At 43.0% G+C, this 13906-nt stretch overlaps 1 protein-coding gene across 14 annotated transcripts in view; it reads right to left on the reverse strand.

Moving 5' to 3' along the window:
- Positions 1–3680: 3680 nt before the first annotated feature.
- Positions 3681–13906, reverse strand: part of P4HA2 (prolyl 4-hydroxylase subunit alpha 2) — a 40463-nt gene continuing 30237 nt past the window's right edge. For 11 of the 14 annotated variants that reach the window (XM_081233952.1, XM_081233954.1, XM_081233957.1 and 8 more), the window contains 3 exons: positions 13469–13537; positions 12976–13072; positions 3681–4146 (listed from right to left, as the gene is read on the reverse strand). In XM_081233952.1, the coding sequence (XP_081090078.1) occupies positions 4076–4146; positions 12976–13072; positions 13469–13537 (237 nt within the window). In that variant the 3' untranslated portion in view covers positions 3681–4075. Of the gene's footprint in view, positions 4147–4181; positions 4682–7101; positions 10138–12975; positions 13073–13468; positions 13538–13906 lie in introns of those variants that run through there. The other 3 variants (XM_081233949.1, XM_081233948.1, XM_081233950.1) reach the window with 3 other exon arrangements.

Below are 13906 nucleotides of genomic sequence, written 5' to 3' on the forward strand. Positions count from 1 at the left end.
GGAGCCTGCATAAATCTTGTTACTTATTTAATTTACCACCCTAAGTCCAAATTCTGTTTAGATTTTTTATTAATTGAGCACCCAAAACCTAAGTTTCTTTGTCCTGCCAATGCTTCACAACTTTATTGTTTGTCTAAAAGGTATAAAAACTGCCTGCTTTGGCCACTTCTTAGATCCCATTTCTATGAGACCTCTGTATGCATAATTTAAAATGTTTTTTTCTCCTGTTAATCTGTCTTGTATCAATTTTATTATTATACCAGCCACAAGAACTCAAGAGGAGCAGAAGGGGAAATTTTCCCCTCCCTGACAGGGGATAACAAGGGTAAACCAGAGGTAGTGTCTGAAGAAAACTGCAACCCAGCCTTAATTAAGTCAGCCCAGGCCCTGACTGGATTAAGGTGATCAATCCTCACTCTGCCTAGTAGGAGAGTGATGTAAGAGGTTATCACTATCCAGAGCCTCTATAATTTGTCATACACAGTGTCCAGCATTCAATCAAAAATTATCAGGCATACCAATAGAATGGACCAAATGACCAGGAATCACAGGAAAAAAAAGACAATAGAAAGTGATACATAGAAAATATAAATCATGGAGTTATCAGACAAGAACTTTAAAATAACTGATTCATTAAAGAAAAACATGGAGAAAACAAAAGGTAAATTCCCCAGAGAATTAGAGTCTATCAAAAAACCCGAAAAGACATTCTAGAACTGAAAAATGGATGAATGAATTAGAAGACAGATTAATAGAAAATATCTAGTCTGAAGCACAAGGGGGAAAAAGAATGGAAGATACAGAAAAGGAGACATGATGAAACACAATGAAAATCCAGATACTGGGACCCCAAAAAGAGGAGATAGAAAATGAGACAGAAACAATATTTGAATAATGTCTGAGAAACTTTCAAAACTGATCAAAGACATCAACCCACAAATTCCAGAAGCTCTGTAAATGCCAGGCCAGAAAATAAAAAGAGAAACTCACACTAGGTACATCATAGTAGAACTAGTGAACACCAAAACAAAGAAAAAATTTAAAAATCAGATAGTAGGGAGGGGGTGGGGGGAAATTACTTTCAAAAGAGCAACAAAATGACAAGATCGCTGAATTTTCAACAGAAATAGTATAAAGACAGAAAAGAATGGAATTACATCTTTAAAGTGGTTAAAAAAGAAAAAACCTCCTAGATACATTTAATAGAAATGAATTAGTATATAAGAAGACAGTAGTGGAGGGGTGGGATGGGGAGGGTGGGAGGGAGGGAGATGCATGAGGGAAGGGATGTGGGAACAGATGTATATGTATGACTGATTCACTTTGTTATAAAGCAGAAACTAATAAATAATAATTTTAAAAAAAGAAGACAGTTGTAAAAATTACCCAAAAACATAGCATAGATATTAAAAATATGAAAGACAGCTTAAGAGATAAGAATAGTACAATATACTCTAATTTACATTTAACCAGAGTTCCAGAGGAATGCAGAAAACATTGAAAGAGAAAAGGATTGAATAATTATCCCAAACTGATTAAATATACTACTGCACAGATTCAAGAAGCCCAAAGAATCTCAAACAAGACCAAAAACAAACCCACCTAGCTTGCCAGTAATTTTTGTTGTTTCTCAGCTCTAAACTCATTTTTCTATACTCTGCTGTTATACTGGAGTTGCAACTCTCTATATTTCTCAGATTCCCTTACTAGCTGGCTTCTTGTTAGGTTCTGATGGTGGAAGGCACTAGAGGGAGATTACATGGCAGAAGATAGGTAACAGTTGCCCTAGAGCCAGTGATTTTTTGCATGAGAGAGAGTTTTATACATTAAGCCACTGATATTTAGGGATTATTTTATTACTCTAGCATTAGCCTAGCCTAGCCTAATAAAATATGTAAAAAGAATCTTTTTAAGTAGACCCTTGCACCTCATATACAAAAATAAAACCTAGGTGTATTAAAGATATAAAAGATATGACTATAATGATTTTAGAAAAGAATATAAGAAATATCTTCATAATCTTGGGATACAGAAGAATTTCTTAAACGACATAAAAACCATAAATCAAAAAGGAAAAGCTTGATAAATTTGACATAGAAATTAAGAACTTTTGTTCATCAAAAGACAGAACTAGGAGTGAAAAGACAAACTAGAAAAAAGATATTTGCAAAACATGTAACCAACAAAGAGCTTGTGTCCCTAATATATTAAAAATTCCTGTAAATTAGTAAGAAAAAGACTTTAATAGACAAAGATGAAACCTAAAGACTAATAAACATACAAAAAAAAAGGTGTTCAATGTCAATAATCATGTTAAAGTAGATAACACTATACACATAACAAGCTAGCTAAAATGCAAAAGTATGATAATGCCAGATATTGGAGAAGGCTGGGATAACAAGAACTCTTATTTACTCCTGGTGACAATGTGCATAACCACTCTGGAATACATTATATGGTAAAGTTGAAGACACACCTACTGAGACTCAGCATTTTCACTTCTAGAAATATATTCTACAGAAATGTGTTTATTTGCACCAGAAATCACGTATAAAAATGCAATGGCAGGGCTTCCCTGGTGGCGCAGTGGTTGAGAGTCCGCCTGCCGATGCAGGGGACATGGGTTCGTGCCCCGGTCTGGGAAGATCCCACATGCCGCGGAGCGGCTGGGCCCGTGAGCCATGGCCGCTGAGCCTGCGCGTCCGGAGCCTGTGCTCCGCAACGGCAGAGGCTGCAACAGTGAGAGGCCCGTGTACCGCAAAAAAAAAAAAAAAAAAAAAGCAATGGCAGCCTTATTCATAATATAAAAGGCTGAAACCAACTCAAATGTCTATCAACAGTATATCAGCTATAATATGGTGCTGTCCTACCAAATATACTAACAGAACTGAACTACATGAGTTAACATAAACTACAGCTGCACAGTAACATGAATGAATCCTAGAAACTGTCAAATAAACGAAGCCAAACACCCCCCAAAATATACTCTGATTCCATTACAAAAAGTTCAAAATAAGGGAAAACAAAATTTTTATTTATTTTTTATTACTATTTATTTAGTAATAAAATTTTTATATTTAAATAAATTTTATCTAAAATAAAATTTTTATTTATTATTTTTTATTACTATTTATTTAGGGATATGGACACATATAGTAAAACTACAAAGAAAAGCAAAAGCATGACTACCACAAATCACTAGACAATGGTTACCACCGAGGTACTGGGGGAAGGTCAGAAATGTGATCATGGAGGAACTCACAGCAGGTCCTGAGGTGTAAATTTGAAAATAATCTCTTCTCTAACCCAGGTGATGGTGACATGGGTGCTCGTGCTCACCTTCATATTCTTTAAACTGTACATCTATGTATCACAAACAATTGTGTGTATATCTCAAAATTTTAAAGTTAGAAATTTCAAATTATAATAGCATCACAATCATGTGTATACATGATCTCTATGTTCTCTGAGATGCAAGAAGGGACTGTCTCCCTTACTTTGCAGAAAGGACACTGAAGCTTAGAGAAAAAATAAGTGTTGAAACCTGGTCTAGAACCTAACATCAGGTTTGCCACTCAAGTATTCATTACCTAGATTCTGCCTGTACAGAGAAGATGCATAGGAAATGGTGAACTTGGTAAAAGCTCCCCATCTTAAAAAAAATACTCCAAATAAGGCTCTTTAAGGCTTCTGGCAGGGACATTTTATTTTTTGGTTAAAACCACATTAATAGAAATTCCATAAAAACAAGCATGTAAACAAGGTATCAGAACTTTGGTTCACTGAAACATCTCACACCTAAAGCTCTGAGGTACAAAAGCACCTTGCTAGGTGCTAGACCACCTGACTCTGCTTCAACCCTACCCTTGCGGCCAGAGATAACTGACTGGTGAGGCTGGGACCCAGGTCACCCAAGTCACCCAGGACCTTCCCCAGGACCTTCTCTGCTCCAGACAAACATTCACTCCTCCAAAGACCCGCCTGACAAAGGCTGGAAAGTAGAGGGGGTCTGTCACGTTGAACTTGAAGACAACATGGGCTGTGGGGACAGGGAGGTGAAGGGCAGAAAAGGATGTCAGTCAACTTCTGTTGATCCACATGGCCTCAAGAACTCCTGTCCTCGTTCATGGAACCACTTATTGGAGACTGTGAACAGATAGAAAGTATGTTACAATCCTGTTGGTTCAGCAGCCAAAATTAATGATTCCTTCTTGGTGACTCCTACACTGGGCCTGGGAATCAGACATGAGTAAGACTTGGTTTCGGGCATCAAGTTGCTTATGAGCTGGTGAGGAAGAGAGATAACTGTACAAAACTCTTGTCAGTGACACACGATACATGTGTGTAGGTTGCCATGGAAACAGAGCCAAAGGGCATCTAACCATGTGGGGGAAGAGGAAACCCCAGGGCTGGGACATAGAGCTGAATGGGAGTTATCCAGGGAAGAAGATGGACAGAACAGGTGGTTCCTATACCAAGGGGGTCTAGGAACTGGGAACAGGATGAGAAAGACATCAAGGCATGATCCACGCTGGTATGTGTCAAGGACCCCAACAAGCTTGATATTACTGGGATGTGGTGGGTGGGAACTCAGAGGTAAGAGACGAGGAAGCCTGTCAGGATTGTGGAGGGCCTGGATGTCAACCTCAGGAGCTCTGGGCCGGCAGATCAATCTTGTGTTCTGTGGGTAGCAGAGAAGAAGAGCTGATGCCAGCACTATCGCCTAAAGTTGTGTCTTAAATGCTCACAAACCACAATTTCACTTCTCAATATAGACTTTCATAATGAATGAAAAAACAAATTGCTTTTAATGTACTAATGAAGTCATAGTACTTTTAAAATACAATTTATAATAACTAATTTTTGTAAGTAATACACGTACTGATTTGGAAAAATCAAATTGTTCTACAAGGCTTATAATGATAAATAGCAATCTCCTACCTACTCCTTCCCACCACCAATCCCCACTTCCTCTAACATTCAACTCTTGTTTCTTCTGATATTTATCCTCATTTTTCTAAAACATAATGTTATTTCTTGACTTCCAACTTTAGATCTTATATGTTGACAGTCTACCATGGAAGATGGAGATTTGGAATTTTTTACACCACTCTTAAAATACATAGATCCCCCTCCCATCCCCCACTATAGTTAAATCACAAGTTCTAGTTAACTTAATATTCAGTATTTACATTATTATGTCATGTAAATATTACTCACACTCGAACTACCGAATAGATGATACAGCTCACCCTTGAACAACACGTTTGAACTGAGCAAGTCCACTTATATGCGGATTTTTTCATTAGTAAATACTACAGTACAACATGATCCGCAGTTGGCTGAGTTTGCAAGTGCAGAACCTTGGATATGGAGGAACTGTGCATATGGAGGGCCAACTATAAATGAGACACGGATTTTCAGAGGTGCAGAGGGTCAGCACCCCTAACCCCTGCTTTGTTTTGGGGTTTAACATCTTTATTCGAGTATAACTGCTTTACAACAGTGTGTTAGTTTCTGCTTTATAACAAATTGAATCAGCTATACATATATCCCCATATCTCTCCCCTCTTGCATCTCCCTCCCTCCCACCTTCCCTATCCCACACCCTAGGTGGTCACAAAGCACCGAGCTGTTCTCCCTGTGCAATGTGGCTGCTTCCTACCAGCTATCAGTTTTATATTTGGTAGTGTATATATGTCCATGCCACTCTCTCACTTTGTCCCAGCTTACCATTCCCCCTCCCCGTGGTCTCAACTCCATTCACCAGTAGGTCTGCGTCTTTATTGCCATCCTGCCCCTAGGTTCCTCATGACCTTATTTTTTATTTTTTTTAGATTCCATATATATATGTTAGCATACAGTACTTGTTTTTCTCTTTCTGATTTACTTCACTCTGCATGACAGACTCTAGGTCCATCCACCTCACTACAAATAACTCAATTTCGTTTCTTTTTGTGGCAGAGTAATATTCCATTGTATATATGTGCCACGTCTTCTTTATCCATTCATCTGTCAATGAACACTTAGGTTGCTTCCATGTCCTGGCTATTGTAAATAAAGCTGCAATGAACATTGTAATACATGACTCTTTGAATTATGGTTTTCTCAGGGTATATGCCCAGTAGTGGGATTGCTGGGTCGTATGGTAGTTCTATTTTTAGTTTTTTAAGGAACCTCCACACTGTTCTCCATAGTGGCTGTATCAATTTACATTCCCACCAACAGTGCAAGAGGTTTCCCTTTTCTCCAGCATTTATTCTTTGTAGATTTTTTGATGATGGCCATGCTGACTGGTATGACCTGATATCTCACTGTAGTTTTGATTTCGATTTCTCTAATGATTAATGATGTTGAGCATTCTTTCATGTGTTTGTTGGAAATCTGTATATCTTCTTTGGAGAAATGTCTATTTAGGTCTTCTGCCCATTTTTGGATTGGGTTGTTCATTTTTTTTAATATTGAGCTGCATGCGCTGCTTGTAAATTTTGGAGATTAATCCTTTGTCAGTTGCTTCATTTGCAAATATTTTCTCCCATGCTGCGGGTTGTGTTTTCATCCTGTTTATGGGTTCCTTTGCTGTGCAAAAGCTTTTAAGTTTCATTAGGTCTCATTTATTTTTATTTTCATTTCTCTAGGAGGTGGGTTGAAAAGGATCTTGCTGTGATTTCTGTAAAAGAGTGTTCTATGTTGTGCATTTTGGAAGGGCATTTCTAAGAATTTGTCCATATCTTCCAGGTTGTCCATTTTATTGGCATAGAGTTGCTTGTAGTAATCTCTCATGATCCTTTGTATTTCTGCAGCATCAGTTGTTACTTCTCCTTTTTCATTTCTAATTCTATTGATTTGAGTCTTCTCCCTTTTTCTCTTTTTTTTTTTGTGTTTTTTTTTTTGGGGGGGGGGGGTTTGCGGTATGCAGGCCTCTCACTGTTGTGGCCTCTCCCGTTGCGGAGCACAGGCTCCGGACGCGCAGGCTCAGCGGCCATGGCTCACGGGCCCAGCCGCTCCGCGGCATATGGGATCCTCCCGGACCGGGGCACGAACCCGTATCCCCTGCATCGGCAGGCGGACTCTCAACCACTGCGCCACCAGGGAGGCCCCCTTTTTCTCTTGATGAGTCTGGCTAATGGTTTATCAATTTCATTTATCTTCTCAAAGAACCAGCTTTTAGTTTTATTGATCTTTGCTACTGTTTCCTTCATTTCTTTTTCATTTATTTCTGATCTGATCTTTATGATTTCTTTCCTTATGCTAACTTTGGGGGGTTTTTGTTCTTCTTTCTCTAATTGCTTTAGGTGTAAGGTTAGGTTGTTTGAGATGTTTCTTGTTTCTTAAGGTAGGATTGTATTACTATAAACTTCCCTCTTAGAACTGCTTTTGCTGCATCCCACAGGTTTTGGGTCGTCATGTTTTCATTGTCATTTGTTTCTAGGTATTTTTTGATTTCCCCTTTGATTTCTTCAGTGATCTCTTGGTTAAGTAGTGTACTGTTCAGCCTCCGTGTGTTTGTAATTTTGACAGATTTTTTCTTGTAAATGATATCTAGTCTCAGAGCGTGGTGGTTGGAAAAGATACTTGATACGATTTCAATTTTCTTAAATTTACCAAGGCTTGATTTGTGACCCAAGATATGATCTATACTGGAGAATGTTCCATGAGCACTTGAGAAGAAAGTGTATTCTGTTGGTTTTGGATGGAATGTCCTATAAATATCAGTTAAGTCCATCTTGTTTAATGTATCATTTAAAGCTTGTGTTTCCTTATTTATTTTCATTTTGGATAATCTGTCCATTGGTGAAAGTGGGGTGTTAAAGTCCCCTACTATGATTGTGTTACTGTCGATTTCCCCTTTTATGGCTGTTAGTATTTGTCTTATGTATCGAGATGCTCCTATGTTGGGTGCATAAATATTTACAATTGTATCTTCTTCTTGGATTGATCCCTTGATCATTATGTAGTGTCCTTCTTTGTCTCCTTGTTGTTGTTTTTTTTGTTTTTGGTGGTACGCAGGCCTCTCACCGCTGTGGCCTCTCCCGTTGCGGAGCACAGGCTCCAGATGCGCAAGCTCAGCAGCCATGGCTCACGGGCCTAGCCGCTCCGCGGCATGTGGGATCCTCCCGGACCGGGGCACGAACCCGTGTCCCCTGCATCAGCAGGCAGACTCTCAACCACTGGGCCACCAGGGAAGCCCTGTCTCCTCGTTTTAAAGTCTATTTTTCCTGATATGAGAATTGCTACTCCAGCTTTCTTTTGATTTCCATTTGCATGGAATATCTTTTTCCATCCCCTCACTTTCAGTCTGTATGTGTCCCTAGGTCTGAAGTGCGTCTCTTGTAGACAGCACATATATGGGTCTTGTTTTTGTATCTATTCAGCCAGTCTATGTCTTTTGGTTGGGGCATTTAACCCATTTACATTTAAGGTAATTATCGATATGTATGTTCCTATTACCATTTTCTTAATTGTTTTGGGTTTGTTATTGTAGGTCTTTTCCTCCTCTTGTGTTTCCTGCCTAGAGAAGTTCCTTTAGCATTTGTTGTAAAGCTGCTTTGGTGGTGCTGAATGCTCTTAGCTTTTGCTTGTCTGTAAAGGTTTTAATTTCTCCATCAAATCTGATGAGATCCTTGCTGGGTAGAGTAATCTTGGTTGTAGGTTTTTCCCTTTCATCACTTTAAATATGTCCTGCTACTCCCTTCTGGCTTGCAGAGTTTCTGCTGAAAGATCAGCTGTTAACCTTATGGGTTTTCCCTTGTGTGTTATTTGTTGTTTTTCCCTTGCTGCTTTTTTTTTTTTTTTTTTTTTTTTTTGCGGTACGCGGGCCTCTCACTGTCGCAGCCTCTCCGGTTGCGGCGCGCAGGCTCCGGACGTGCAGGCTCAGCGGCCATGGCTCACGGGCCCAGCCGCTCCACGGCACGTGGGATCTTCCCAGACCGGGGCACGAACCCGTGTCCCCTGCATCGGCAGGCAGACTCTCAACCACTGTGCCACCAGGGAAGCCCTCCCTTGCTGCTTTTAATATGTTTTCTTTGTATTTAATTTTTGACAGTTTGATTAATATGTGACTTGGCGTGTTTCTCCTTGGACTTACCCTGTGTGGGACTCTGTGCTTCCTGGGCTTGATTAACCATTTCCTTTCCCATATTCGGGAAGTTTTCAAGTATAATCTCTTCAAATATTTTCTCAATCCCTTTCTTCTTCTCTTCTTCTTCTGGGACCCCTATAATTCGAATGTCAGTGCATTTAATGTTGTCCCAGAGGTCTCAGAGGTCTCTGAGACGGTCCTCAATTGTTTTCATTCTTTTTTTAAATTCTGCTCTGCAGTAGTTATTTCCACTATTTTATCTTCCAGGTCACTTATCCATTCTTCTGCCTCAGTTATTCTGCTATTGCTTCCTTCTAGAGAGTTTTTAATTTCATTTATTGTGTCGTTCATTGTTTGTTTACTCTTTAGTTCTTCTAGGTCCTTGTTAAACATTTCTTGTATTTTCTCCATTCTACTTCCAAGATTTTGGGTCATCTTTACTCTCATTATTCTGAATTCTTTTTGAGGTAGACTGCCAATTTCCTCTTCATTTGTTTGGTCTGGTGGGGTTTTACCTTGCTTCTTCATCTGCTGTGTGTTTCTCTGTCTTCTCATTTTGCTTAACTTACTGTGTTTAGGGTCTCCTTTTTGCAGGCTGCAGGTTCGTAGTTCCCATTGTTTTTGGTGTCTGCCCTCAGTGGCTAAGGTTGGTTCAGTGGGTTGTGTAGGCTTCCTGGTGGAGGGGACTAGTGCTTCTGTGCTGGTGGATGAGGCTGGATCTTGTCTTTCTGGTGGGCAGGTCCGCGTCTGGTGGTGTGTTTTGCGTTTTGTCTGTGACCTTATTATGATTTTAAGCAGCGTCTCTGCTAATGGGTGGGGTGGTGTTCCTGTCTTGCTGGTTGTTTGGCATAGGGTGTCTAGCACTGTAGCTTGCTGGTCGTTGAGTGGAGCTGGGTCTTGGCGTTGAGATGGAGATTTCTAGGAGATTTTCACCGTTTGATATTACATGGAACTGGGAGGTCTCTGGTCGACCAATGTCCTGAACTCAGCTCTCCCACCTCAGAGGCACAGGCCTCATGCCCGGCTGGAGCACGAAGACCCTGTCATCCACACGGCTCAGAATAAAGGGGAGAAAAAAAGAAAGAAAGGAAATAATAATAATAATAAAATAGAATAAAATTATTAAACGAAAAAATAATTATTACAAATTTTTTTAAATTTAAAAATAAAAAAGAGAGTAACCAAACCAAAAAACAAATCCACCAATAACAAGTGCTAAAAACTATACTAAAAAAAAAAAAACCGACAGACAGAACCCTAGGACAAATGGTAAAAGCAAAGCTATACAGACAAAATCACACACAAAAGCATACACATACACACTCAGAAAAAGAGAAAAAGGAAAAATATATATATATATATCGTTGCTCCCAAAGTCCACCACCTCAATTTGGGATGATTTGTTGTCTATTCAGGTATTCCACAGATGCAGGGTACATCAAGTTGATTGTGGAGATTTAATCCACTGCTCCTGAGGCTGCTGGGAGAGATTTCCCTTTCTCTTCATTGTTCGCACAGCTCCTGGGGTTCAGCTTTGGATTGGGCGCTGCCTTTGCGTGTAGGTCGCCTGAGGGCATCTGTTCCCCACTCAGACAGGATGGGATTAAAATATCAGCTGATTAGGGTGCTCCGGCTCACCCAGGCCGGGGGAAGGGAGGGGTACGGAATGCGGGGCAAGCCTGAGGTGGCAGAGGCCAGCATGACATTGCACCAGCGTGAGGCATGCCATGTGTTCTCCCAGGGATGTTGTCCCTGGATCACGGGACCCTGGCAGTGGTGGGCTGCACAGGCTCTCGGGAGGGGAGGTGTGGATAGTGACCTGTGCTTGCACACAAGCTTCTTGGTGGCTGCAGCAGTGGGCTTAGTGTCTCATGCCCGTCTCTGGGGTCTGCACTGATAGCTGCGGCTCATGCCCATCTCTGGAGCTCCTTTAAGCAGCGCTCTTAATCCCCTCTCCTCGCGCACCGCAAAACAAAGAGGCAAGAAAAAGTCTCTTGCCTCTTTGGCGCCTCCAGACCTTTTCCCGGACTCCCTCCTGGCTAGCTGCAGTGCACTAACCCCCTTCAGGCTGTGTTCACACAGCCAACTCCAGTCCTCTCCCTGGGGTCTGACCCCCGAAGCCCGAGCCTCAGCTCCCAGCCCCCACCCCCCGGCGGGTGAGCAGACATGCCTCTCGGGCTGGCGAGTACTGGCCGGCATCAATCCTCCGTGTGGGAATCTCTCTGCTTTGCCCTCCGCACCCCTGTTGCTGCACTCTCCTCCGTGGCTCCGAAGCTTCTCCCCTCCACCACCCATGAAGGGGCTTCCTACTGTGTGGAAACCTTTCCTCCTTCACAGTTCCCTCCCACTGGTGCAGGTCCCATCTCTTTTCTTTTGTCTCTGTTTTTTCTTTTTTCTTTTGACCTACCCAGGTACGTGGGGAGTTTCTTGCCTTTTGGGAGGTCTGAGTTCTTCTGCCAGCATTCAGTAGGTGTTCTATAGGGGTTGTTCCACATGTAGATGTATTTCTGATGTATTTGTGGGGAGGAAGGTGATCTCCACATCTTACTCTTCCGCCATCTTTTTTTTTTTTTTTTTTTTTTTTTTGCGGTACGCAGGCCTCTCACTGTTGTGGCCTCTCCCGTTGCGGAGCACAGGCTCCGGACTCGCAAGCTCAGCAGCCATGGCTCACGGGCCAGCCACTCCGTGGCATGTGGGATCTTCCCAGACCAGGGCATGAACCCGTGTCCCCTGCATGGGCAGGCGGACTCTCAACCACTGTGCCACCAGGGAAGCCCCCACCATCTTTTTTTTTAATTTATTTAATTTATTTTATTTTTGGCTGCGTTGGGTCTTCGTTGCTGCATGCGGGCTTTTCTCTAGTTGCGGCGAGCAGGGGCTACTCTTCATTGTAGCGTGTGGGTTTCTCATTGCGGTGGCTTCTCTTGTTACAGAGCACAGGCTCTAAGCGCACGGGCTTCAGTAGTTGTGGCTCACGGGCTCTAGAGTGCAAGCTCAGTAGTCGTGGCGCACAGGCTTAGGTGCTCCGCGACACGTGGGATCTTCCCGGACCAGGGCCCGAACCCGTGTTCCCTGCATTGGCAGGCGGATTCTTAACCACTGCGCCACCATGGAAGCTCTCTTCTGCCATCTTGAGGCTCCTCCCCTGCTTTGTTCAAGGGTCAACTGTACTTATATTTGCTTTCTTGTACAACTTTTTCTTTTCTCATTTTCTTTTTCATTTGCTTAATTTTCTCTGAACCTATCACTCTTTATCCCCATAACTCTCCAAGAGGGCTATAAACTTATCTCTTTGTGATCACTTCCTGTCACATCCTGCTTCAAGCCTCTCCATGACTCACCACAGCTGCTTCCAGAACAAAGCTCAACTTCAGCCTCCACAGTTTGGTCCGAGCCTTGAGCCTCATCTCTTGGCCCCTGTGCCATGGGCCTCCCCTTGCACGAGACAAAGGCAGCCAGCCCCCACACCTATGATGCTGGTTTTAGCCTGTGCCTTGTTCCACGTGGGTTTTGCTTGCCTGGGACACCCTTTCCTCTCTGTTTCCAGTTCTCCCCCACTGCAACCTCAGAACCCTTGCCAGAGTCCACTTTTCTGGGGAGACATCCTGGACCTACGATGCTTATGTAGCTATTCTTCCTTGGGGCTTCTTTAGCTCTCTAGGCATCTCTGAGAGTGTTCCCCACCAGCTGTCTTGGCACATAACTAGCTGAGTGGACAGCAACATGGCTGGGTGGACTACCAGTTAGCAAGAAAAAACAAAAACAAAAAACAAAATCTCAAAAAGGGAGACAGTCTTGGCTTTGTGAAAATTTAGCAGCAACTGTCTCCCAACTCAGAGTCTCAGGCTGACCACTAGAGCCCAGAGGCCAACACCACACCTTAAGTCACTCACCCCACTTGCAGCCCACAAGCACGGGGCAGGCAGCATGTCTCGTTCGGTAGTCACCTTCCCCGCTCCGCAGGAGGTTATACCAGAATACAGCCGTGCCCTGGAAAGAGAAGGCCTGTCATACAACACCCTTAGATATTGGGTTCAAGGACCTGACCCCAAGTACCAAAGAGCCCTCCCTGAGTAGAAACACCCTCACTTTCCCATGTCCAGGGGCACAGGGCTTTGGGACTCCAGTATAGAGAAGCTCCCCAGAAAGCACAGTAGCGTGCTTCACGGTAGTGTGGATGTTTGGAATCCCACCTGGCCCTGAAGGGACTTCCCTCTCCATCCCATCTCCCCAGATGGAAGCTGAGACCACAGGTCAGGGTTCAGGCAGGAAGGGGCTAAGGCCCCTCAAAGTGATAGGCAAGCAGGCCAGAGAATGGGACTAGGAGACATGGATGAAGTCTGAGTCCTGCACTTCAACTTTTGACCCCAAAGAACCAGAACTTACCTTCTTAGGCCAAAGTGCAGCCCCCAGATCAGGAAAGACAGTGGCACCACCAGCTTCCACATCGCTCATCTGGGAATACAAGGCATAGAGCTTGGCCCTTCTACTCAATGCTCTCAGAGCAACTGAGCCACCAAGGACATGACAAAGTATGCAGATCACCCTCCTCTGAGCATGAGCAACTCCACCACCAGCCCTTTGGCCAAGAAAGGCTCTTCCCACACCCTGCCCCTCCCTAAACCCTGCTTAATCTGTGTGGTTCATCAGGACAGTCTCCATGCCATGGAGAGATATAGGCCTGCAGGATACCCATATCCTGGCTGTCCTCAAGTGGGAAAAATCTGAGTCTGTACTGGGAAAATGCCTGACTGACCCCCACCCCCTTTAGCCTCATCCACGCTGGCCTGCCTAAGCCACTGTGCCCTGTGAGCTGCCCTGACC

The sequence above is a fragment of the Mesoplodon bidens genome (genome assembly GCF_964165515.1).
Source record: "Mesoplodon bidens genome assembly, chromosome: 4".
Taxonomy (NCBI): Eukaryota; Metazoa; Chordata; class Mammalia; order Artiodactyla; family Ziphiidae; genus Mesoplodon; species Mesoplodon bidens.